General features: G+C 37.9%; 2 protein-coding genes and 1 long non-coding RNA gene across 5 annotated transcripts; 1 reads left to right on the top strand and 2 right to left on the bottom strand.

Moving 5' to 3' along the window:
* Positions 1-361: 361 nt before the first annotated feature.
* On the bottom strand, positions 362-18,287 carry cpdb (carboxypeptidase D, b). Its single transcript, XM_067424783.1, has 21 exons — positions 17,545-18,287; positions 15,718-15,920; positions 15,487-15,629; positions 13,016-13,182; positions 12,591-12,934; positions 11,571-11,762; positions 11,318-11,500; positions 11,166-11,248; positions 10,900-10,990; positions 9,557-9,702; positions 9,306-9,475; positions 8,949-9,218; positions 8,550-8,745; positions 6,667-6,805; positions 6,453-6,584; positions 5,733-5,828; positions 5,565-5,626; positions 4,549-4,680; positions 4,266-4,451; positions 1,784-1,880; positions 362-616 (listed from the first exon to the last, which is right to left on the bottom strand). Exons 1-21 carry the CDS (start codon positions 18,126-18,128, stop codon positions 405-407), a joined length of 3,828 nt encoding a protein of 1,275 aa, XP_067280884.1. The 5' UTR covers positions 18,129-18,287; the 3' UTR covers positions 362-404.
* LOC137047183 (uncharacterized) lies at positions 17,342-24,918 on the top strand. 2 transcript variants are annotated; one of them, XR_010899166.1, is made up of 4 exons: positions 17,342-17,463; positions 21,660-21,773; positions 24,537-24,668; positions 24,802-24,918. It is a non-coding gene; the product is annotated as an uncharacterized lncRNA (long non-coding RNA). The 2 variants fall into 2 exon arrangements; XR_010899165.1 differs by having other exon boundaries at positions 17,347-17,463; positions 21,620-21,773.
* On the bottom strand, positions 21,767-26,984 carry cryba1b (crystallin, beta A1b). Of its 2 annotated transcripts, none has more exons than XM_067424787.1 (6): positions 26,220-26,984; positions 25,054-25,126; positions 24,782-24,900; positions 24,551-24,692; positions 22,397-22,539; positions 21,767-22,167 (listed from the first exon to the last, which is right to left on the bottom strand). In XM_067424787.1, exons 2-6 carry the CDS (start codon positions 25,096-25,098, stop codon positions 22,020-22,022), a joined length of 597 nt encoding a protein of 198 aa, XP_067280888.1. In that variant the 5' UTR covers positions 25,099-25,126; positions 26,220-26,984; the 3' UTR covers positions 21,767-22,019. The 2 variants fall into 2 exon arrangements, with proteins under 2 accessions (XP_067280888.1, XP_067280887.1); XM_067424786.1 differs by lacking the exon at positions 26,220-26,984 and adding an exon at positions 25,199-25,524.

The following is a 26,984-nucleotide window of genomic DNA, read 5'->3' as shown; positions in this document are numbered from 1 at the left end:
ACATCAAGGATCACTAGACCAGGGGTCAATTCTTCATCCCTTAATACATCTTATGACAGCAACTCCAGAATGAGCTTCAAAGAACCTAACAATCCTGGATCATGTCAAAACTTCAACAATAAAATCCAGAGAACGGAGTAATCCATGTATGAAGAACAGGACCAATGTGTACTTTGAGGGTGGTTTTAAACTTCTTGAAATAAAAATAGCACCCAAACTAGCAGTAGCAAGACTGGTAAATATACTGCATATATTTTATGAAGTTTAGAAGGCCAAATGAAGCTAAATACATTGTGAACGTGGTTGAATGTAGTGGGAAATTCAATGGTGCTATAAAGAAAGTCATTTGACTTACTGAGCATAAAGACAATTACATTTTATTCTTAAACATTGTGACAGTACATTCAGTGTGCCTCCACAAAGAAAGGGTCATCCTCACTCTCGCTCTCATCCAGAAATTCCTGTCGCAAAGGTGATTTCTCTGAAGCCATCGCCTCCATTCGGAGGTCTTCCCTCCTGCGACGCAACCAACGAACCCCGTCTCGAATGCGGCTGGACTTGGCAGAGCGAAGGTGCCAGATGAGGACAGCGCAGATCAAGACGCTCATCAGAGAGACTAAATGAGAATGAAGGGTTCCAGGACAGTTTACCAATACATTTTTATAGAAGTCCTTTCATTCAAGAAACTTAATAGTTCAGTTCACTCAGGGAGTTTGAAAAGTAGCAAATGTCAAGCTCAATTATTATAGCTTGAATTTATCAGTAAAATTAAGAAAATGTACAAAGAGTAAATAATATGGGTTAAAATATGAATACTTGAATTTGTAAATCAGATAATTTTATATTATATTAAAAAACAAACATTTGGGAAAATGTAAGTAACAAGTCAACAAAATGTATATAACCGTTCTAGTGGTTTTTGGATATTTTAATATTGTAATTTATTTGGATAACACTGTAAACCCTAATGCTCAAAATACTTAATTGGTTTGAGTAGGACAAACTTATAATTAAACAAAATTATTTCAGTTAAATTAACGGTTAGGAGTATTTTGAACTAATTTCCTTTAATTTAGACTAACTTAATTTTAACTGAAACTGGGTGGGGATTTCTTATTTCCAAGCATGCTTTGACCATGGCACTCGAAAGGCAGAGTAAATGCTACAATTAAGTGTTATATAATGTTTTTTTGTGCAAGATTAATGGTAAGGAAGATTTAGTAGTAATTAATGTTTTGCGCTAATTTAGAAGAGTTTCTGATAATGTGGGTTTTTGGAGCGTTACCATCATCGTGACAAGTGGTGCATTCGGCTTGGTTTGAGAGCAGGCAAGTTACATGTGCTGTACCATGATATTTATTAACAACAACTTAGCAACTTATTAGCAACTAAGCAAGTTGACATATTCTAAAATAGATATTATGGCTTGCAAAATACTTAATTCAACTGAGTTCAGACAACTTATTACAGTGAAGTAAGTTATTTAAATATAAGAACTGAGTACTTCAAGTTAGCAGCAATTATCATGCATGAGTACTATAAACTCAAAACTTGATAGTTCTGCTTACTTAAAATCGAAAACATCATAACTCAATTTGATGCAGCTGATAATCTACATTTTTTGGGGTTTACAGTGTATTGTGCCTTTAAGACTACAACTGAGGCATTTCAGGAAGAAAATCATAGCTCCTCTTTAATATATAACGTCTTTTGACCAATCTTTTCACAATCTTGACTAAGGAGATCTCTGGAATGTATATGGAATGTGTGTTTTTTTATTTACCTGTGGCAATTACAAACACTGCCCGACTGAGAGGAGCCCTGTCTGCTGTAAAGTTGATCACAATGGGTCTGGTCACTCTGTCTGAGGATGTATCCACCTAAAACCACAAAGGGGAGGGGGGGGGGGGGCATTCATGTCACATGAGTCTTCATAAATCATTCTAAGATGCTGCTCAAGAAACATTTTATTATTAATATCGTCGTTGAAATTGGTTGCGCTGCCTAACATTTTTGTGGAAACCTTGATTTTTTTTCTAGGATCCTTTGACGAATAGAAACAACAGTATTTTTATAAAATATTAATACTTTATAGACAGTATAATGCCTTGTTGATGCTAAAGGTCACAGGAGAATGGGCCGACTGAATCTGATAGAAGAACAACTTTGACTGAAATAACCACTCGTTACAGAGCAAAGCATTTGTGAAGCCACAACACGCACAACCTTGAGGCGGATGGGCTACAACAGCAGAATGAGAACATGGATCCATCATGCCTTGTTACCACTGTGCAGGCTGCTGGTGGTGTAATGGTGTGGGGGATGTTTTCTTGGCACACTTTAGGGGTGATGAACTGAGAAATCAACTTTCCCTTGAGCTTTTGATACATATAAGGTCATGATAATATAAGATCATCCTGTAAATTACAGAGCTGAACTTCCTTGTTAGTCAAAGAAAAGCTTTTATAGACACCAGGCCCAGAAAATGATCGTGTGCTTCATCCTGACGTCATCTATTGGTGAAACACGCCTCTACAGAATAATAAGCACATGTAATTCAGGAACACCGCCCACCAACTCATCGGATCATGCTAACCAGCAGCAATAAACACGTCGAAGAAGATAGCCAGATATTGTGGAAGAAAACAGCCTCTGCATAAGCTTCCTTTGGATCCTAATATAAGGAATGTGTCATACTACATTTATTTTTAATTAAGTTCCAGCTCACATGGGGAAGAATGTTTGTGTGATCGTTTCATTTCACTGTGGAATTGCTTGTAAACAAGTCTCAGGGTGGATTTGCAGACACAATGTTGTGCCTTCTATATTGGATTAGACATAGCCTAGAAATTTAGACGGCACCAAATCTAATCTGCCCGCGAGTGTCGTCTAGCAACTCTCAATACCCTTCTGAGCTGTAAACGCTAAACTCGTCGGGCCAATCACATCGTGTATAGAGTCGTGGGCGTGGCCATAATGACGACGGCCGAGTTGCGTTTGCGTGCTTCCAGTAAATACGGTAACTGGCGAACGGCGGTCGAATCAGCTTTGACCGCGACTCTGGAAGACTTGGAGTTAAGCTGTTCTCTGAGAAAAGAACGGCACTGAAGTCATTCTTAAGAAGGGAAGATGTGTTCGGAGTTTTGCCGACTGGATACGGCGAATGTTTTATCTATCAACGAGCTCCGTTTCACCTTCGTTGCAGCGCGTGCAGAGGGAGTTTGAAAGACAACCGTTTATCCCGCCCCTCGGATTGAGCCCTGTCAATGGTGAGTTTCCAGACCAAACATCTTTATGGTGTCTGGCTTGTCAGGCTAGATTAGACTTTTTTTTTTTTGCCGGTCGGCAAAACTCCGAACACATCTTCCTTTCTTAAGAATGACTTCAGTGCGTTCTTTGTTCTTTTCTCAGAGAAAAGCTTAACTCCAAGTCTTCCAATGTCGCAGTCAAAGCTGATTCGAAAGACCAGTTTCTGTGTTTACTAGAAGCACGCAAACGCAACTCAGCCGTCGTCATTATGGCCCCGCCCACCGACTCTATACACGATGTGATTGGCCCAGCAAGAGTTTGGCGATTACAGCTCAGAAGTGTATTGTGAGTTGCTAGACGACACTCGCGGGCAGATTAAATTTGCTGCATCTAGGGTGCGTCTAGATTTCTAGGCTAAGATTAGACAGGAATGGTACAACAAACTTATGCAAGTAAAGCGTCTTTTTTATATATAGGCTAATAGTAGTCCCGGGGCTGTATGTTTTCCAGATGGGCTACTAAAACGTACGCCCGTCAGCAGAAATAATATTTTCTTGATCTGGGGGGCGCACACTTGTGTGTGTGTGTTCACGCTTATATCCACAGACTGTGCAGGCCATGTAATACAGAAATAATATTCCAATCAATCGCGGGTGGATGAGAAATAAATCATTGCATTTGTTTGATAAATACGTTTACGAGCCCTGTGAGAGAATCATCCTGATTGCAGCTTTCAAAGCAATCCCTCCCTTATGTGAACTGAACTGAGAAGGAGAGCTGAAGCTCATTAAATATGCAAATCTGATCCAATCCTAGCCGTGGGCATTTACTTCCAAGTCTCCAATACGGCACACCCATCAAAACCCAGCGTTCAGGAGAAAGCCTCAAAACCACTGTAGACAATAGCCTATTAATTATTAGTTATGATGTTTTTGGATGTAAAAATCACACAGACGTCATTAGTGGACCTCAGACAACAGTATAAAAAAAACAACAAAAAAAACCCCAAAACATACCTGGTGAAGCACTTGCTTATATCCATGGGCCTCAACCTGCAGCTGTTGTGTGCCTGGAGCCACGAGAGTGGTGAAGTGACCCTGACTGTCTGCACGAACATTCACTGAGCCGTTCACCACCACAACAGCATCCGTCACCGGATGGCCTTTACTGTCCCTCACATAACCGCTCAGCCTTCGGTGAACCTTCAGAGATCAAATATGTGTAAAACAGATTTAAATGAGTTTAGGTTGCTTAAAGATATGGCTATTCTGAGAAGATGAGAACTTTGAAGCATTCCACCTCCACCAGCATGCGGAAAAGAGGCATCTTGTTTTCCATCCACAGAGAGAAGAGCTGGTGTTCAGGTGGAAACATACAACAGCCAGTGTACACTGTGATCTCAGGGCAAATGCCAACATCCAAACTGAAGTCCTAAAAGAGCAACAATTGCAGTTTCATAAATACACACAAGATGGAAAATGCAGAAAATGAGATTTGAGAGATACAGTGAATTTTTGGATATTGGTCGATTTAACTCGGTTATAAGACCAGCACACAAGTTGTAACCTGGTAATAAAGTGCATTTTGGTCGAACGGATCACAAGTAGACAAGGCAGACACATTTCCGTCTCTTTTGTCCACTTTCAGCCACTTCTGTCCTGATTTCTTGGAGGGGAGAGTCTATGGGCAGGTTTTAAATGTGTACGTTTTTTCAGATCTTTCGATCTAATGGATGAAATAAGTTCACGCAAGTTACATATAAACACACCAGGAGATGACGGAACAACATACGGAAAGTAGCAGCTTTAGTTTCTGCTCTGACAGCCACAAGACCAGAACGAACACGGAGTCAGTGATAGAAATCAGTAATGGTGAGCACAGTGTGTTTGGCAAGTTTGTCTTCAAACCAAAATTGTTCGTCCCATAATGTTTACGCATCAGGTCAGTAGGTGGAGAGATGAAAGTCTTTTGCAGCGTTTCGAGCACATTTGACCACATGAGAGCTTACACTACGAAAGCAATCAAGTCTCATGCGTTTTCAACAACCTCTGGAAGTTGTAGAAAGACAAGCTCAAAACGTTTTAGCTCCTGCATTTAGCGTCATCCACTTGTGATCCAATTGGCCAAAATGCATCTTAATACCCCCTCATGGTCAAAATGCCAGTTTTTCTTCAATTAATAAAGGCAATTTGCACAATTTACTTTGTGTCAAATAGTCTGAGTCACAACAAGCAAGTCATAAGCGACAGATGTCACGACAAGAACAATATCTACAAAAATCTGCCATTGGGACAAACTCCAATAGATTCCAATACCTTCATACTGCCAGTGTGAGGGCTGAAATCCGCACCCTTCAGGATCCCTCCTGGAATTTTATCTAAGAGTTATAATCAAAAATAACAAAACATGATGTTAGGATGACTCCATTCTATGTAATTTCAGCAGTATTCCTTTATTTTTTGTTGAAGTCCTTTTAATAATACCTGTCTTTTTATTACATCTCAGGTTTCCCAAGTGCAAGAAAGGATGATTTTTCGCATACAAGGAGGCCAAATATCTCAATGTCTCCTCATTTTGTGCTGGGTGAAAAATCAGACATTAAAGGGTTAGTTCACCCAAAAATGAAAAATACCCCATGATTGACTCACACCAATCCATCCTAGGTGTATATGACATTCTTCTTTCAGACAAATGCAATCAGAGTTATATTAACAAATGTCCTGGCTTTTCTTAACTTTATAATGGCAAAAAAGCATCCATCCATCATAAACATACTCCACATGGCTCCAGGAGTTAATAAAGGGCATCTGACGCCATCGTCGCACCATGTACGCTGTTTTTTTTTGCAAGCTGAACACAAAAGGCAGTCTGATGAAAGCTAGATATTTTACTATAAAAAGTTAAATATGGATATTTTTCTTACACAAACCCATTGACTTGCTTCAGAAGGCCTTTATTAACCATGTGGAGTACTTTTATAATGGATGGATGCACTTTTCTAGCGCTTTGAGTGCCTAGAAAAGCGCTATATAAATGTTACAAATGATTCATAATTAATTATTATTAAATTACTTTTGTGTGCTTCAAATTTTGGGCTGTCATTCACTGTGCAGGGTCAATTATATGCTACAGTTTAAACGGTGAGTTAATATACTTAACACAAAGAATGAGTACGTATAGACAAATATTGTGCTGTTGTTTACCATGCTGATTAGGGTTGTCATAAGGATACGTGGCCAGCAGAGAGCCTCCCTCCAGCACAATTGAGAGAGAGAAACCCCCTCCATAAATAAGATCCATCACTGCACGTGTCTCTGGCTGCGCTGATGCATTACCTAAGTATGAATACACGTCTCATTCACTGACCACTTCACAAGCTTTTGTCAATGACATCATTTCAATGCAGAGTTGACAGACCATAGAAGAAATCAGTATCCAGATCTATTCCATGAGCATTGGTGTGTCCCACACTGGAAGAGCATTGTCCCTCAAGTGCCAGCTCCCTACCATCAGGGTTCACACACGGGAGAATTAAGATCCTGCTACTGTCAATCAGCTAAGAGGATGGACACAAAAACAGTATTAAATGACAGATACACAAACTCCTCTGAGCTGCCTACTTAAACGGCATCATTCATTTACTTCAGATGCACTGGATGTTCCAAAAGATAGTAAGCATAAATATATTTGGCCACCTTTTGGCCAATTCTAAAGGTCCGGTCACATTTAATATGTTTTGTGGATGAAATCCAGTAGTTTCAATCAATGCAATCAGAAATTCCTCAAAGATCCTCAAGCAGATTTACCTCATGTTCAAGTTGGTCCCAAATTCACTTGATTCACCAATTCATAATGGACCATTTTTTTAAAAAGCGAAATCCAGAAAAAAAATTGAGATAAGAGAAATCATACAATGATTTTTTTGTTCGCTCACCCCTAGAAACAGTTTACTCACAAAACTTTTGCGAGTGTTGGAAATATAAGGTAGGAGAAAAAAAAAAGGTAACACTTGGGCATTAGTTAACATTAGTTAATGTATTAGATCAGTGTTTCCCAACCTTTTTTCGGTCATGGCACCCTTTGAAATGTTTTTAATTTTGTGGCACCCCCTGCATAAATTACACTAGGGTGGTGCAGATTATCACGGTTTTAGGTTCACAGTTTCAGTACGGTTCAGTATTTGCTATGTTCAGGGAAAAAAGGACTACTGTCAAATAAAAAAGACAATAAGAACAAATAACTTCAATACAAGCAGCTTCACAAATAAATACTATTGAGCAAAGATACTAATAAAATAAAGAGAATGCTTTTCATGTAGGTCTAACATTAGTTTTCAGGTACAGAAATTGAATAAAGTAATCAAATATAAAATAACTATATATTTAACTGTTTAAATTAAAGGTTAATCCTCATTAAACTTACAAAAGCAAATTAATCAAGAGCAGGGAGTGATGTCCTTATCTTTTGTTTGACGTTAAACAGATGGCAGTTACTGCCCCTTCCATATGCATCGTCTTTCTCGACTGTATAAAGTTTTCTTAAGGCATATTCAGACTATGCTTGGATACTCATCAAGATGGACATGTTGACATACTTTGTGTGAGAGATTGTCCGTTTGAGAGCAAGACTTTAAAGAGAACTCAATATTTGAGCACAGAGAAATCTTCTCACAGCACGAGTCCTCATTCGCGTCTTGTGGCTCTACACGCGTGTGGGTGATGATGGCGAAATGACTGGTCATATTTGAACATACAGCAGCACTCGCATACACTGAACAAAGTTTACAAAGAGAGCGCTTTTGCCCACATTTTTCTTTTATTATCGCTGTTGTTGTGTATCACTGAGAAGCCAGCACATGTATCCATTGACAGAAACATACATAAAGCATTATTTTCAAGTTACAACCCATATTAAAGATGAGTCATCAGATGTGAGATGACCGCGTCCCGGCACCTTTTACACGGCACCCCGGTTGGGAAACGCTATTAGCTAACATGAACTAACTACGAGCAGTACATTTGTTACTTTATTAGTTTATCTTTTTTTTAACGTTAATTCATACAAATTCAGCTGTTCATGTTTTGTTTATGTTAATTCACAGTGAATTAACTAATGTTAACAAGATTTTAATAATGTATTAGTAAATGTTGAAATTAACATTTACAAAAGATAAATAAATGCTTTATAAGTGCAGTTCATGATTAGTTCATGTTAACTAATGCAGTCAACTAATGACAATTATTCTAAAGTGTTACCAAAACAATATATTTCAATGTTTTTTAACATTTTGTGAAGCTTGCCTTGGTGACAGCAGGATTCCTGCCATAGTTGATGCAGAGAACAGAAGCAAATTCGAGCAGCAACTCTGGACCGACTGCCGCATCACCATGGACTCCAGCCACAAAACGGATCTTGGGTTCGGCAGGTTGAGGCATCTCCAAATTGCCAGCGATCTCAAGGGCCCAGATAGTTCTGAACTCAGAGCTTTGACCCAAACTGACCCCAGGAGAAAAGAAAAAAACATTGATGAATTCTCATTAACTACATGGAGACATTTTGCCTTGCATAATTCCAAAAAAGTTAGTGATGTTTTCCATGGATGGTGGCTAAAGTGTTTTGAGAGGATGTAGCACATTGTTATAGCAGGTGGTTACTTACAGTCAAAATCTCTCATCTCCAAGTCCTTCAGGATTACATACCTGTACAGCCGTGTGATGCGAGGGAAGTTTAAGGTCAGTCCTCTTAGGAACTCGGAGCGTTCCCTGTAGGTTCTGTACCCTAGGGTCTGAGCAGGTAGAAGGCTGCGGACAAACTTATCCAGTCCACCAGTGGCTAAAAGCTGCTCTAACAGTTTCTCAAAGTCCTTCTGTTCTCCTTCAGATGGCTGCAATGCATCTCTGGTCAGCTTAAAATCCACCTGCTCCACCTGAGTCTCCAACACCCGGACAGAGGCTGACACTGGAGCATAACTGGGGGAAAACAGCACAAGAAATGTAATGGCTGACCGATTTTATAACTGGCATTCTGTTCACTTCGTGTGAAGGATAAGGTCTCACCCTGGAGCAGAGGCGGTGAGATGATAAGAACCAGGAGCCAGGGGTCTCCAGTATTGGCCTGCGCTACTGGTGTGGACTTGATGTCTTGAGCCTTCCACCACGACTGTGGCATTAGCGATGCCTTTGCCAGAATGACCATCAGTCACCATACCCGTGACAAACATATGAACCTGACATGCGAGACGTTATACAAATGTTTAAATGGAATAGCTCACCCAAAAATACAAATGTCATGATCAAGAAAGCATCACCTGCTGTATAAACTGTAAGAGCGCTCTGTGATTCTCCTCCCAGAATTCTGGGAGCGAATCCTCTGGTGGGAGCAGCTCACAGCTCAGACCAATGTTAACGGCTAAAGTGTCATTGCCGTGATACGCCCAAGTCAGCAGATCAGTTCCTACAATTAAGCAGAAGGGAAAAAACTATGTTAATTTTTTTTGTGTGAACCAGGATACTCAACATAAAATAATAATTACAGACGAGACAAAATAATACAATTACAAAAAGTACTCCCAACTGTAAAAAGTTTGGGGTCTGTAAGTTAAGGAAATTATTTCAACAAAAACTAATTAAATCGATCAAATGATCCAGAAAAATAAACACGGTTTGCACAAAACTATTTAGTAGAACTCTAAGTAGAATATTGATAAGAAATGTTTTTTGAGCATCAAATCGGCACATTGGAATGAGTTCTGAAGGATCATGTGACACTGAAGACTGGAGTAAAAATGCTGAAAATTCAGCTTTGCCAACACAGGAATAAATTACATAAAATATAATATTAAAATGACATACAATACATTCAAATACAAAAAAAGCATACAAGCATAACACTTTTTTAAACTCACACTGACCCCAAACTTTTGAAGGGTAACATTTTCTTTATATAGATAGATAGAGCTAGAATCTCATATTCTGATTTATTATGAGTGTTGGAAACAGTTCTACTGTAGTTCTACATATATTTGATGCATAAAAGGTTCAAAATAAAATAAAATAAAACATTTTCAAATAATATAAATCTCCTTTACTATCATTTTTTATCAATTTAACACATCCTTGCTGAATAAAATTATTGATTTATTTCAAAGAAAGAAAGAAAAAAAAAAAATACTGACCCCAAATTACTGACCAGTAGTGTATAGTTATTACAAAAGATTTCCATTTTTAAAAAATTTGTTTTTTTTACTTTTATTCTTAAAATATTATAAAAAAAGTATCACAGGTTATGAAAAAATATTAAGCAGCAGAACTGTTTCCAACTTTGAAAATGAATCAGCACATTAGAATGATTTCTGAAGGATCATGTGACACTGAAGACTGTAGGAATGATACTGAAAATTCAGCTTCGCATCACAGAAATAAATAATTTAAAGTCTAATAAATTGAAAAATATTTTTTTTAAATTGTAATATATCACAATATTAAATTTTTTTCTGTATTTTAGATCAAATAAATGCAGCAGAAGAAACTTCTTTCAAAAACATTACAAATAGTAATGTGTCCAAACTTTTGGCCCGTACTCTATATATACACACATACAGGCTATAATATTTAATATTGACTTCACTCAGGGATTATACTTCAGACTGACCTGTGGCTTTTGGATTTTGGCGCCAAGTGCCTTTTTTCTCTCTGGTTCTTGGCACGTCACAAGCTTGAGGCTTTTGAAAGGCTTGAGATTGCTGGAACCAATAAAAAGACAACCATACTGGACAATGAGACATTTGATATACATACTATAGAAAACACTGATACACTTCTACACAGTTTTCTGCTGATGGTTGTGTCGGGAAATTTTGCTAAATGTTATACTGATGTTAAGTAATTCATGATATATACAGCATTCAAAATACACACCGTATAATAAGCTTCTGCAACGGATTTAAACATGTTCTCATCAATGGAGTCAAGGGAACTCGGATACACGACTCCCCTAAACCCTGGAAACAACAATGGCAGTTCAGTGTCATCATTTAAAAAGGTAAACTTAAAACAGCCACTTTCTGTACCTCCACGTATACTTGCAGACAGCACAAAGGAGTGGGCCTTGATCCAGTGTATCACTGCTTCAGTTTCTGCTTCAACCGTATTCTTCGGTTGTGAATTTTCAGGGAAATTTGCATTCAGGTCAACTTGGTGACTATTACTGTGTCCAATAATACTCAGGTCTCCTGAGGCCCATTTCTTGTGAGCTACGAGAAGAAAATCAGGGTAAATACAGAAGAGAACAACTCAACAACCTGCCAGTATATTTGCTTGTACCTTCTAGAGATAATTCATACCCATCTGGGTTCATGGAAGGCATGATGTGAATTCTTGTGCTATTGACCAGACGTGTGACCAACGGATCTTTTCCATAGTTTCGGCACAAGTATTCAACCAGGTTTAGGAGAATCTCACGACCGATAAACTCGTTTCCATGCAGGTTACCCACAAACATGACCTCTGGTTTGCCTGGTTAAAGGGAAGGTTATTAATAGAGACTTATTAAATGCACACTACCAGTCAGGAGTTTGGAATTAAGAAATGTATATTCTTTAAAGTCTCTTATGCTTACCAAGGTTGCATTTATCTGATCAAAAACACAGTAAAAATAGTAAAGTATTTTTTTTTTCAATTGTCATTTATTCATATGATGGTAAAGCTGAATTTTCAGCATTGTTAGTCCAATCTTGACACATGAAACTACACATTAAATTATTCTAGTAAGCTGATTTGCTGCTCAAAAAACATTTCTAGTTATCAATGTTGAAACAAGATACAGTACCATTAAAATATTTGTGGTAATTAACTTTTTAGAAAGAAATTTGTACTTTTTAATTTAATTTAAATTCAAATTGATTAAGTGACAATACAAACAATTTATAAATGTAGCAAAATACATTTTCAAATATCAAATAAATATAAATATTCAATTTCAAATAAATGCAGTTATTTTGAACATTCTAGTCTTAAAAAAACTTAAATATTAAATTATTAACAATAAAAAAAAAAACTTTTCAACACTGATAAGGACATTAATAATTGAGCCTCAAATCAGCACATTAGAATGATTTCTGAAGGATCATGTGACACTGAAGACTGGAGTAATGATGCTGAAAATTCAGCTTTGCTTCACAGGAATACATTTTTTGAAAATATATTCATATACAAAGCGGTTATTTTAATTTTACTCTATTTTTGATCAAATAAATGGATGAGAGCGTTAGGATAATCATTCCCAACATCTGACCCATAGTGTACACAAATGTACAATATAAAAACTTGACAATGCAATTGCACCTTGCTGAACAACACCAGCATTGGTGGATATCTCCATCACATAAAGATTCCTGCCCTGTACTGATCGTCCAGCAGAGTTCAGATAAGTGATGGATGGATGGACAGCACTAAACAGTTGCAGCAAAATCTCCATTTCATCATAATTGTGATGTCGGAAGTCCAAAGTCTGGATTTGATGTTTTGAGGTGGAAGGCCCTGATGTGCTCAGATCTTCAGTGATCTCTATACGTTGTTCAGAGGAATCCAACATTAACATTTCTTCTAAAGGTTCCTCAAGAGTGAAGTTTAACAGTGTGGCTTTGCCTTCAATCACCGGCACATTCATCACAGTGTTTGAAAGGTACCTGAAGGAAACATTAAATATTCCGTTAAATTGGACCAATTCCATCTCATCGTTTTACTTTTATGCATCTACACATAATCACCCAGGTGAGCTAGCAGTGATGTCATATCTTCCAGGCAGCAGCAGGCGATAATAGTCACCAAACATCCAGGTTGTGATGTTGTGATCAATTCCAGAAACAGAGATCGTCGCATCTGGGAGACCAAAGCCCGATCTGGTCATTACGAAACCTCTCACACCAATATGAGCCTTAAACAGAAGCAAAATAATCATAAAAGTGCCAACTCTTTGGCTGAATTGAATTTAATTGTAGGCAGTGGTTCCACACAATGTTATCTCTCCTGAAATACTTTATGTTGCATGAAATTAACTAGGCTTGCCCGATAACGACTTAAATTTTGAAGGATAACTGTTAGCTAACCATAACTTCTAAGTCAGGGAAGGTGTTGGCATCCATAATGTGTTACATTCGTAGCAATCCTATAGTAGTTAATTTTACAATAAAGGGATATTTGACCCCAAAATAAAAATTATCCTATAATTTACTCACCCTCAAGCCATCCTAGGTGTATACAACCTTTTTCTTTACAACAAATGCAATTGAGGTTCTATATACAAAAAAACAAATCCTGGCTAATCCAAGAATTATAATGGCAGTGAATGGCAGCCCCCCCCAAAAAGTGCATCCATCCATTATAAAAATGCTCCACACAGTTACCAGGGGTTAATAAAGGTCTGCAGAAGGGAAGCGATGCATTCATGCAAAAAAATAAATAAATCCACATTTGAAACTTTATACTTAAAACACTTACGGTACTAGTCATTGGTCGTGCCAGTTACGTTTTTCTTTTTTGTTTGTTGATATTTTACTTTATTGTAAATATGATTAAAGATTTTTTTTTCACAAATGCTTCGCTTCTGAAGGCCTTTATTAACCCCTCAGAGCCGTGTGGAATGTGGATTACTTTTATAATAGACGGACATGCTTTTTTGGGCTTCAAATTTTGGGCTGCCATTCACTGCCGTTATAATGCTTGGATTAGCCAGGACATTTAAAGATAATATATAACTCTGACTGTATTAGCCTGAAAAAAAGTCACATACACTTAGGATGGCTTACAGGTGAACAAATCATTTTTTCAATTTTAATTTTTGGGTGAACTACCCCTTTAAAGGTGCACTGTGGTATTTTTGCAGTAAAATATCCAAAAACCACTAGGCCAGTGTTATATATTTTGTTCAGTTGAGTACCTACAATATCCCAGAAGTTTCCAACTATTTGTAAATTGTGAGAAAATTGCTATTTTAACTAAGGACCGGGACGTTTCAGCATAGCTTCTGAGGAAGTCACCTGTCAATTGCATCATATCTGGGCTACCCTCGGTTTCGGGTTTTATTTGGCAGGAGCGCTTTACTCTTAGCAGTGTGAACAAGTGAACGCACGGAGTAACGTCATAATTTTCAACACACTTAAATGTATCTATGATAAACAGAGCTGCAATTCCTCACGATCATAAAAGGAAGAGCGGATCAGTGCAGGCGCCCGGCGAATGTGTCCCGTCCCGTCATAATAAAAGTCCCGGTGCTCGCGAGGCGGGTATTTGTTTAACAATCGCTCCAGCAGCCATGCTCACCTCCACAACACTCGGTCCTGCTCTGCTTTACACTACAGTAACGTATCAGGTACAGTAACCGCATGCATGAACGTGATTTCTGCCCGAGTCCTATTTTCCACCGGCTATGAGGTGAAGACCACATGTCCCAAGATGCGGCGCTCACACTTTGCGTCATCAAACTATGCCTTTGTTTTGAATAGTTCCTCCAGTGGACGGAAAGTTGCATAGTGCACCTTTAAAGCAACTCAAGCTCTTTTTAGAAACCCATGAATCATGCAGAAGCATTGAACAAGTGTCTATGGGTTTAACCTGATCTCTAAACAGTTTTATACACATGTAGACTTTATTATACTAATGTCCCATTAATATAAGGAATAATAGTAGTTAATAGTCTCTTATTGGGAGCCATCCAAGGACTAAACAAAACGAGCCTTGAAAATTGATAAAAACACATATATAGACAATTGATAATTAATCTTCCTCGATAAGTTAATTACATAGATAGATTTATACTTTCAATAAAAACATTTACAATGGGTTTGTAAAAGGAGTTATGCATGTTTGTGTTGCATTTACACGGTTCTGACCAGCAGGGGTCACCAACGTGTGGCCATTCGAACGCATCAAAACAGTGACTCATTCTGCGAATTGGTTCAATTGATCACTACTGTCAGCTTACAAATTTTGTACACATTAAATAACCTTTATAACGGTTTAAAAAACAAACAAACACTATTTCAACATCAATTTTTCCTATCCAGCTCCATGATTGGAAGTGATACTGTTCCCAGTTTTATAATGTTACTTTAAAAAAAAAATTGTTCAGTCTAAAATCACATGGATTAAGTAAATTGGTTGATAAAGTGAAATTAACTGGTTTTATTCAAGTAAATTGAACAAGCAGTAGAAAGACACACAAACACTCCAACCAACTCACTCTCTGTATGTAGACAAGAAGGGCCTCCTTGTTGTTGGTCCACTCGGTGTAAAGCTGAGAGGCTGGTGGATACTTGCAGCAGCTGAATTTAAAAGTGACTTCGAAACAGTTCCCTTTGAGGTAGTTGAAATGCTGCATTCCCCCTGCACACATACAGGACACCAAACCAAAGCTCAATGGGGTTTCATTTAGTTAAAACACCTAACTTTAATGTCCAACAGTTTGTGATACCGTCGCTGCAGCTTTTGTAGGGAACAACAGGACAGCCAGGATCGTCCAGTCTCATAATGGGATGGTTCTCAGTGTAGGTTTGTGCTAAATAGTGAAATACAGCTTCATCTGCTGTCTGCCCTGGGCTTGCAGAAGAACTGCTGTCATCAAAAGGGAAACTGGTCCCCACAGAGCCCCCATGTAGACTACCAGACAAGACAAACCTTGAAAAGAAAAAGAGCATTAAAACCTGGTAAGAAAACACTTCTTGTGAAAACATTTGACTTGTTCTCGCTTCTGATCTGAGATTTTCCACATTACACCACAAATAAATCAAATCACTGAATGATTTTTTTATATTTTTGTAGCACATGCAGTTCAGTGTTATTTAGTATTATTTATATATTACTTTATTTTGATATTTTGTACAAGCTTTATATTGCAAGTTTGTTTTAAAATCAGTTTTAGCTTCTTTTTTAAATGACCTGTTTGCACTTTTAGTCAAGTTGCCTTGCAAGGCAACCGTTTTCCCTTCTAATATTTGCATTTTAATTCAGCTTTATTTCAATTAACAATGATGTTTTAATAGTTTTTGCTTACCATAATCATGATACAGTAAAACAAAACAAAAAAGAAAAGAAAAAAAAGGTGGCTCGAAATGTAGCATGCTTGGTTATTTCTTAATTACTACGTTTGTCTGCCAAATCAAAGTCAGTGTGGTATAATCAAATTGCAGGCGGGCAGTGTTCTGTGACAAAAAATATATTTATAAAGGAAAGACCTTTGATTACCCATCTAAATAAAAAAATAAAATAAAACATTTGAACATCATGGCAAGTTTAACAGAGGCTGTCAATATAAAATTTCAATAAATAAATAATTGACTTAAAGGGATAGTTATGTCACCCCAAAATTATGTCATTAATTACTCACATATTCCTCATGGCATTCCAAATCCATAAATCTTTCATTCATCTCTGGAACACAAACGAAAATCTATTCGACGAAACCTGAGAGCTTTCGGTCCTTCCATTGACCAATAATATCTGCAGAGCCGCAGTTTAACCCCAGCAGTACTTTTGCCTATGCAAAAATGTAGTTATTTTTTTGTACTAAATATTGGTAAATCATGGTATACAATGGTAAATGATGCTAGAATGTGGTAAATCATGCTAGAACATGGTTAAACATGGTAAATCATCATTGAACATGGTACATTGTGAATGTGGTAAATCATAGTAAATTACACTAGAATTATGGTAAACTATGGTAATCCTGGTAAGCTATGGTAAATCATAAAATTATTCCCATCCAGTGCCGTAACATGCATCTCGACGACATAAATCAAAATGTACATGTGCAAGCACACCCTTCTCCCACTGACAAAAAGTTTGTAAAATAAAAAGACAAAAATTAATGAATAAAATAAGTTCATATGACTTGAAAAGACAAACACTTTATATGACGAACAGATTAAATTTAGGCTTTTATTCACATATAAACATTCATAATATAAACTCACATCAGTTGTGGTAAACAGAAGCTCAAACATTGCTTGACTTGCGAGAACCAATGAGGTTCATTCTCGTTTGTTACAGCGTTTGAGCTTCTGCAAGAACCAATGAGGTTTCTTCTTGCGGCAAGCCACCCTTTTCCGGTTGAGCTTCTGTTTATGTTCGCTGATTAAATGTTTATTTGTGAATTAAAGGATCAATTCTTCATTTGTTTTCCGGAGATGAACGAAAGTTACTTGCTTGGAAAAACAGGGTGAGTTAATAATGAGTAAATAATTATATAATATAATCCATAAGTTACTACAATCATTGCTGTGTAAAGAAAACAACATACTTTTTTTCAAGAATCCAGCTCATGACAGCCGTGACCTCCGGTGTATCTGCAGTCTCGCTGGAGGGCCGGTCTGGGAAACTCTTGTCGAGGTCATAATGTTTGGCATTCTCGCGGCCTTCGGCACCTCCAGCGCAGTCTCCCTCCACCGCCCGCTCAAATCCGTCTGGATTCATGCTGGCCATTATATAAATGTCAGTTCGGTTCACCAGCTCTGTAACTCTCACATCACGGCCATACTGAGTCAACAGGTGCTCAATCAGATATAGTAACACCTGCTTTGATAAAGCCTCGTCCCCGTGGATGTTTCCCACATACTTGACCCTGGGTTTGCCCGGTACGTCCATGCTCGGGTTCGTTGTTATTCTCGTGACCCAAAGCTCCCTACCCTCGACAGACTGTCCGATGCTCGAGAGGCTGCAAATATGCGAGTATTCGAGAGAAAATCTCTGAAGACGGTCGGTCATGGCGGCGTAGTTATAATACCCCTGATACGTTTCTTCGTTCACTTTGTTGGTGTCTCTCCAACCAAGTATTTGCTGCGGAATTAATAAAATATGCGGCAAAATTAGCCACGAAATATGCATTGCGTGTTTGTAATGGCTTGCAAACAATTTATATATATTTTTAAAAAATCTTTTGTTTGTCGTTTTGTCAGTTGCTTTTTTGTTGCGCCATTACAAAATTGGGCATCATTTGGTCTGCCAGCAGGCAAATTAGGGACACTAATAGATTCCACTTGGCTTAATCAGTAGAGAATTGGCTTGCAATGGCTCAAACCAAAACGATGGATTAAACCACTGCCATTTAAAGGGTAGTTGATCAACATTCATAAGATTTTAATGTATTTTTTTTAAGTGTATTTTAGGGGCTGTTTTAGGGGCTGGCTCAGAATGATAAAAAAAGTCAACAACACTTCAGTCACCTTTTGAATTTTATTTGTAGTTCCCTTGCATAAAGAAGCAGGGAAGTAAATGTAAATTTACCCATACCCTTAGGCACTTTTTTGAAGGGACAGTCATTTGTAGTGGTGTATGAAACCATGCACTTATTCAATCCCACAATGCACTGTAATAACGATGGAACAACCGATGTGCACTCAACGGGTAGAGAATACCCATAATGCCATGGGATAGTAATGTGTCCATCATATGTATGCTTAAGAATCTTGGCTGAAGAAGTAGGTCCTCCGTGTAATTTTTGCCTACTCTTTTGCCCTGTCCAAACACCCACACTTGCGGCCTTTGCACTTGGCCACTTGTCTATTTGCATGATCTATTTCCTGTATTTGGCCCAAGTGTTCAAGTAGGAATGAAAACTGCAAGTGTTAATATAACTTTTAAATACTTGATGGGACACACTTATAAGTGTTGCAACACGTTGCATTTTATAATAAACTTCTAAATGTCTGTTCAGTAGTCGCTATGTAACTAAAAGAAGATTTAGTAAAGGTCTACTGGTATCTGCATAAGCTTCCTTCGGATCATAATATTAGGAATGTGTGATACTTCAGTTATCCAGCTCACGTGGGGAAGAACGTTTGTGTGTGTTCGCTTTATTTCACTGTGGAATTGTTTGTAAACAAACCTCAAGTGCTGGATTTGCAGACACAATGTTGTGTCTTCTATATTGGATCCAACCAAATTGTGGTTTTAAATTAAGTGATATGAAGCAGTTGTAAACATTGTACAAAATACACATAGCCTACTTATCTTTGCACCAATAAAATGTGCAACACTTAATGTTTTACTACCAAATTAAGAGTTACTTATACTACTCTAATCAGAGTTCAAAAAAAATTCCCGCTCTTCTAAGCTTTATAATGGCTGTGAATGGCAGCCCAAGATATGAAGCACAAAAAAGTCCATCCATCCATTATAAGAGTAACCACACAGCTCTGAGGGGTTAATAAAAGCCTTCTGAAGTGAACCGATGTGTTTGTGTAAGAAAACTATCCATGTTATATGTAAAATATCTAGCTTCCGCCAAACTGCCTTCTGTATTCAACTTACGAAGAAATTGTAGCGCCGCTTGCAGTTCAAAACGCTTACTGTCTGACATCATCATCGCTCCAGGTATGCTTTTTTCGTAAGTTTTCGTAAGCCATCGGTCCGCCAGAAGCCTGACATTTTACTTTAGCACGTGTTAAATATGAATATTTTTTTCTTACAAAACCCCATTGATTTGCTTCAGCAGACCTTTATTAACCACCCCGAGCCTTGTGAAGCTCTTTTTTAATGGGTGGTTGCACCTTTTTGGACTTCAAATTTTGGACTTCCATTATAAAGGCCTAGCCAGGACATTTTTTTAAAGGTTTCATAAACTGGCTTTTTCCTTTTTTATACTGTTTTACACCTACTGTTCGTGTGGTTTTTACATTCAAAAAACATCAAACACGATCGGTCAATATAAGCGCGAACCGCGCGCTCTCTCTCTCTCTCTCTCTCTCACACACACACACGTACGCACCCACCCACACACACACACGCCCTGATCAAGAAATAATTTCTGCCGACGGGCATACGTTTTGGTCTGGTACCAGTACTATTACATATAAAAAAGACGTTTTACTCACAGAAGTTGGTTGCACCATTCCTGTCGGATCCAATATAGAAGGCACAACATTGTGTCTGCAAATCCAGCACTTGAGGTTTGTTTACAAGCAATTCCACAGTGAAATGAAGCGAACACACACAAACGTTCTTCCCCACGTGAGCTGGATAACTGAAATATCACACATTCCTAATATTATGATCCGAAGGAAGCTTATGCAGATACTGTGTTCTTCCACAATATCTTGCTATCTTCTTCCACATGTTTATTGCTGCTGGTTAGTGATCCAAACAGCTCCATGAGTCGTAGGGTGGGGCTACTGAATTAGACATGCTGTAGAGGCGGTGTTTCGTAGCGCGATTATGTAAGAATGAAGCTCACAATTGTTTTCTGTGCCTGGTGTCTATAAAAGCTTTTCTTTGACTAAAAAGGACGTTTTCAGCTCTGAAACTTACAGGATAACCTTATATTACTATGACCTTTTATATATCAAAAGCTCAAGAGAAAGTTAATTTCTCAATTTATCACCCCTTTAATATAACTCCAATTGTATTTGTCTAAAAGAAGAATGTAATATACACCTAGGATGGCTTGATGGTGAGTAAATAATGGGGTAATTTTCACTTTTGGGTGAACTATCCCTTTAAGAGCACAGCGTTTTTAACACATGGGACAGTCTTGTGCACTTACATCATGTTGCGTGCACAGGCTATCAAGTGTCCAAGACCTCAAATGTGTATATTTGGACAGGGCATTTTATGAGTACTGTCAATTCAGACATACTTCTTTTGTCACATACTGCTTTTCACCTAGTATATAGTAGGGAAGTATGCAATTTCAGATACAGTCCTGCCCTGGTATTGCCAGAGGATGGCGTCCGCAGCTGCATCATCCATCTATATGGATGATCCATTTTCCAAACCGCTGGTCCAATGTGGGTACAGCGTCATAGCATACATGTACTGTATACTTCTCTTTATTTGATTATTAAGAACTTTTGACCCTGATATATGATTATCCTCTTCCAAAGACACACTTCCTAAAATATAATAGCAGGCAGCTATATGTTTTTATATAAAATTATAATTTTTAAGAGTAAAATGTTAAAGGTGACATTATAAATAATGTTTCCAAAATTATGTATTTCTTTTTATATGATAACTGCACTAAAACTAAAAGAAACAATTAAAATATTATCTGGAAAACTCATATAAATATATCAGCATCTGAAAGGTAGTTTAGTTTAGTTGATTCTATTTTTTAAACATAAGTACTTAACTAACATAATTAAATTAGGAGATCTTGCTATTTTGATATAAAGGCTGTCCGTGTCACATTTAATGTAAATTCTGACACATTGTATCTTTTCATTTCAAATTTTAATTTTAGACAATTCATTACACCTTCTCATTTTATGTTCATCTGTGAGAGTTGAATGTTTGTCCTAATGTTCACTTAAGGTCAGGAAAGATCCACACACCACAGTCAGCTGATATCAAGTATTAGTTTTTTTTTGTTTCCTCAGATTTTATACTCATGTTCTTTATTCATCAAAAATCGTACAGATGTTGACCATGAAAACTGCAATGGCTACGATCATGATGAGCAAGTCATGAAGAAAGTAGAGCAACGCTCCCGGCTTCTCACCGCACCACGTCCGCTCGGCTGGAATCATACAGGTCTTTTCTTCCGCTGTTTTTTCTCATTGTTCCTGCCGTAAATAGTTTGTCTTTCTTTCCTCGTGTATTGGGTAAAAAAGTGCTGTGGACTTATTACATTGGTGTAGCACCAGTATACCAGCCTGCCGTCCTGGTCAGCAAACCATTTTGCATGGCTGGGAACGGAGGGATGGAGGAAGTGGAGGATTTAAGGGCTCAGAAGGAGGCAGAGGGGAGGGGAGGGAGGAAGGACACGACTGGTTCCTCTCAATGCTGGATCCTACGGATAGACTGGATCTGAGGAGTCTGAGCATGGCAGCCGTACTCCCTGTAGTGCCTGTACTCGCCTTCGTGGCAGTCGCACTCCATAATGTACTGGTAACCACGGTAACCAGGATACTGGTAGCATACAAAGCTAGAGAAATAGGAACACATATGCAGCATGTTACCATGGAGGCCAAGTTGAGCATTTTAAATCTCAAACGCTGACGAACGCAGTGACGCCTAAGCACTCCCGCTCCTCTTTCAGATACAGATCAAAAGCAACACGAGAGCAGGAAGCCAGAATGCTAGCCTTTGTTTCTCGACAAAACTGACCCTAATAAAATAATCGGATCAAAATCCATTTGAGCAATTATACTTACGCGCCACTCATGACTTTGATGGATCCGATCTCGTTGTTGCACCATCCCATAGCCTGCAGGGAGGGGTAGTCATTGCACACCTCCCACTGCCTTCCACTCATGTTCTCACACTCGAAAAGCATCATACGGGAATCCTTCTGCATCTGTTTCAGAATAAAGAAACAAAGACATATAACTTGCTGAATGCACTAGTGAGCAAAATTATGATTTGATAAAACAGGTTATTGGAATTTAAATGAAACCGTCCACATCTCAGAGGATGTTGAACTGGGAGGAATGAAATTGCAGATGAAATTTACTGCAGTGCCATTTAAAGACATTTCACACAGTCACACTGAATACTTAGCAAAATGAACAAAATATTGCATTATGGGAAATGTTCTTTCAGCGCTCCATAAAATGACCATGAAAATAAAAGTTGAAATAAATAATCATTGGCTTTTCAAATATTGATTTTTAATCTATTTATATTTTAAATTGGGATGCACAATATATCAAGACACCATATCGGCATCGGCGATATATGTAAATTTTTTGTGTAATCGTGATCAGCCTGATAATCCAGTAATTTTTGGCTTTTATATACTGGCCAAATTTACTTCAGATGTGCACAATTCGCAATGATGGTTTTAAATTGCTTTAAATATGATTGGTATTATTTGTCTTTTATAGTTAAGTGCAACATGTGCAGCAAGTCTGTCATATGGGCTATATAAAATTATAATGAGAACATTATATTGTGGGCTTGGGACATGGCTTTGATTATGTTTACAGTGTGCAATATAACGAGTTCATGTTTCGCGTGTAAAAAAACTGTATTTTTCACACAATTGACTCATCTGTACAGCGCTGTTTTCTCTGTCCTAAAAACGGCCTGATGGTTTCCTTGTTCTATGAGGTCCCTCCTTCAGAAATACGTACTGTAGTTAGCTGTAGGCTTTGAAAGGGAACTTCTGTTAAATAAAATATCTCGCTTGGCATTGAACTTTGAGCTTTATAATTTTACAGGTATTATTTATGCTCTAACAGCAACATTACACACTAACTAAAGTTTGAAAGATGGAATTGCGAAGGACGGGACCTTTAATGGTGAGACTAGGGTTGTGCCGATGGCTGACCGACATCACGATGGAGAAACACCATCGTGATGCCACGCCCCCGCACTCGCCCCGCCCTCGCCCCGCTGCGAGTCTTGCAAGTCGACTTGGGAAATAAAATAAATAAAGTAATAAAGTAAGATAACGAATAATAATTATATAATAACACATTTTTTATTATTACCAGATCCCCCCACCCCCCAACGCAATGTTTTACTGTACACATTGTCAGCTGCCGATTTAGTTGACATTGCCCTACCCTAGGTGAGACTTTTGTTTTTGTAATCAGGCTCTCAAAATTATTTTAAAATTTGGATTTAGATTTATCGGACAATATATCGGTTATCAGCTTTCAAATATAAAGAATGATCACTTCTTGATTTGTTCATAACGGTGCAAAAATACATTTTTAAATTTTAAAAATTTAAATAATAAAAGTATAAATAAAGGTGTCTTTTCAAACATTGACTATTAATATTTTTTATATAAATAAGATTTTTATTTGAAACTAATATTTTAGACTGATATTTCTGATTATTTCCCTTGTGTATATGATAACATGTATATGGTAATTCATACTGAAAAATGAAACGTAATTCTATTTTAGTTTTACTCAGTTATTGTGAGTAAATGATTTTATAATGATTTTTATAATCATTACCTCTCTCATAATGCCTGTTTTGCACGTCCTGATTTTGATAAGTTTAGACAGCATATTTTGTTGATCCTGGAACAACATTCCTGTCAGAAAATGTAATAATAATCATGTCCACACCCTTAAACCTAACCCATAAGTTATATCAGAGGCAAATGATAGGTGAGTAACACTGATATAGAAGCACATAACCCTGATTGTAAACTGTAAACTTGTCCCACAAATCTGATTGGTTGATTGGAATTTTCTTCCAGGAGCAACAAAGATGCTGATCCAGGATCATCATGTTGCACTTGGTGTAATCAGGTTGTGCCATGCTTTTTTAATATGCTACCATCTACACTAACTACTAGTCTAATGGTGGGTGTATTTCGTGTGTCTGGTGCAGATGGTCTCACTCACAGCAGAACAGATGGGGCGGAAGGACATCAGCCTCTCAATGCGATAAGCATTGCTTCCACTCCAGGCCTCCCAGCATGGGTAATCTCCCTTCTCCAGGATGAACTGCTGGCCATTGAAGGTAGAGTGCTCAAAACCTACCCAACTAGAGAAAAAGGGAGCAATTATGATAAGGGGTTTGAGAGAGGAAGAGAGATTTACTTGGGTAATCAAAAGATGTTCAGTTTTACTCACGCGCCACACTCCACTTTCAGGGAGCGGACAGTCTCCATTCCGAACTCCATGATGTTCTGACAGCAAGCGGTGAATTCGCAACGCCTGCCCTGGAAATGCTCCTGGTCGTAAACGGTAATCTGGGAAAGAAAGAAACATAGTATCTTCAGTTAAACATGTTGAACATCATTTAATTAAATACCAATTTAGGTTAGAAACATTGCCCCAAATTGCACTATACTTAAATATTAATTAAAATAATTTTAACATAAAATAAATCCCCGTTGGCCTACCTTCCATGGTCCCATGGGCATTGACATAGGGTTTGTCAGAGCCATTGTTTCAGAAATATCAGCGCTGACTGACCTGCATGCAAGGAACCAGATATTATATCAGAACAGTTCACAACACAAAACATGCTATACATGATAATTACACCTTTTCATGCATTTCTAATGTGATAATGTGCGTTTTTTCCTAAGGGCCAGCCCAGCACAATTGTTTTCAATGTGAGCGACGCGTGTTTAAAACCGCCAGCAGCGTGACGAGCCGTGTGTCCACCAAAGCGTTTTTCCCCAAGGGACAGCACATTTTCCCCCCTCCAATAGTTTTTTAATGGGAGCGCCGAGTTTTAAAACGCCAGCAGCGTGACGATGCGCTGCCAGTCTATTTTACACTTGGCGTTTTTTTTAATGAAAAAACGAAAGTTGAAAAAAGAAAAGAAAAAAAAGGTGTTCAACTTTGGGTTTGCCGCAGCGCTCATCACTGCATCACTGTCACTTTTCACCCAGCCGTCCAATCACAGTGGAGGAGGGGCGGGACAAATAACCGTCACATTCTCTCTGTAAAACGATAACAAACACATCTGTTCATCTGTTCAGATTTTTTTTACGGTCTATGGTTCATCCAAAGCAAGTGCCAGTCTACTTACAATAAATTTTTACAATGTACTTTTTTATTTATTTAAACTATTTAATTAATAGTAAAATTGAATTGAAGAATCCTTACAAATTTTTATTTAATAATGTTAAAGTCCATTGGATGCAATTTTACTACTAATTCATTTGCATAAATATTTAAAAAATGCTTTTTTAAATTTATTTTTTTGAGTGTATATTAAATTTAAGCTGGCTAAAAACACGTGTTTTACTGTGAAAGAACAACAACAACAAAAAAACAGTACAAGTGCTTATAGATATTGACATGTAAAGTATTATTTTACGACAAGCCTAAAAACTGTTGGATCAATTAAACTGAGCGGCTTATTTTACTGTCTAATGAACATCAGGTCTCATAAATATCTCCCCTATCATAATTATAATTAGCATGTCATGATTGTATCAGTGGATCATTGTTTAATTAGTCATTCTGCATAATGGATGCTCACTATGGTGTTCCAAGCTTGTTTTAACACTACCTGGTTTAAAGTTGGCAGAGGTACAGGGTTTACCAGACTTACCCAACAGAACGAGTTGTGTGCGTTGAGGGGAATCCACCACGCGGTCTCCTGCTCAGGCATCTGTGGGGCTATTTATACAGACGCCGCTTCAATGGGGCTCCCTGCTTCACAGACCCCGGCTGCGGTCAGCACTTTGCTTTGGATGCCTTTTGTTTCTGTCCTGAGCCGTACTCCATTCTCTCCTCCACACACTCTTCACAATGAAGTGATCTCCACCAATGAGCGGCCATGGAGACGTGTGGCAGCCGTATGGCTTACTCTCATGTTGGGCTACCCGATGATCACTTACTTTAACACTGTTTGAGGAAGCAATGCATAATATCAGATTATTTGGGATTTCACAGACTCTACAAGGAAAATATTATATTCGAAACAGCATACATATTTATAGAAGTATTGAATGAAAATAGGGTTTTTACAAGATACAAGGTTTGAATTCGGTGATGCCTGAGAAGAAACGATCTCAAAACAATAACGATCATATATATATATATGTATATTCAGTTTTTAGTTTTTAGCTACTGCTTAAAATAGGCCTACATGTTTTTGGGGGGGTTTGGACAAATTAGGGAGGCGAACGAGTAAGTGAGTAATGCAATGAGTAACACGGATGAGTTTCTGTCCCATGAATGGAAAAATGTGGCATTGAAAATGCTAATATCCAGTGTGTTTTCCAAAACAATAAAGTGGATTCTGCTCAACTTTAAATATAGACAAATACACCATTACGCTCTTAAAGCTACACCGTGTACTTTTTTTTTTAGT

This window comes from Pseudorasbora parva, chromosome 18 (assembly GCF_024679245.1).
Source record: "Pseudorasbora parva isolate DD20220531a chromosome 18, ASM2467924v1, whole genome shotgun sequence".
NCBI classification, from domain to species: domain Eukaryota; kingdom Metazoa; phylum Chordata; class Actinopteri; order Cypriniformes; family Gobionidae; genus Pseudorasbora; species Pseudorasbora parva.
The sequence above is the reverse complement of the archived record's forward strand: the minus strand, read 5'-3'. Positions and strand labels throughout refer to the sequence as shown.

Coding starts and splice junctions, on each gene's coding strand:
- cpdb (XM_067424783.1), bottom strand. CDS start 18,128: ATGCATATTTCGTGGCTAATTTTGCCGCATATTTTATTAATTCCGCAG. Junction 4,452..4,548: donor TTTTCCGCATGCTGGTGGAG/GTGGAATGCTTC, acceptor TGATCTCTGAAG/GTTCACCGAAGGCTGAGCGG. Junction 1,881..4,265: donor ATAAGCAAGTGCTTCACCAG/GTATGTTTTGGG, acceptor TTGTGGTTTTAG/GTGGATACATCCTCAGACAG.
- cryba1b (XM_067424786.1), bottom strand. Junction 24,693..24,781: donor CTGAAAGTGGAGTGTGGCGC/GTGAGTAAAACT, acceptor CTTTTTCTCTAG/TTGGGTAGGTTTTGAGCACT. Junction 22,168..22,396: donor ATCAAAGTCATGAGTGGCGC/GTAAGTATAATT, acceptor CTATTTCTCTAG/CTTTGTATGCTACCAGTATC.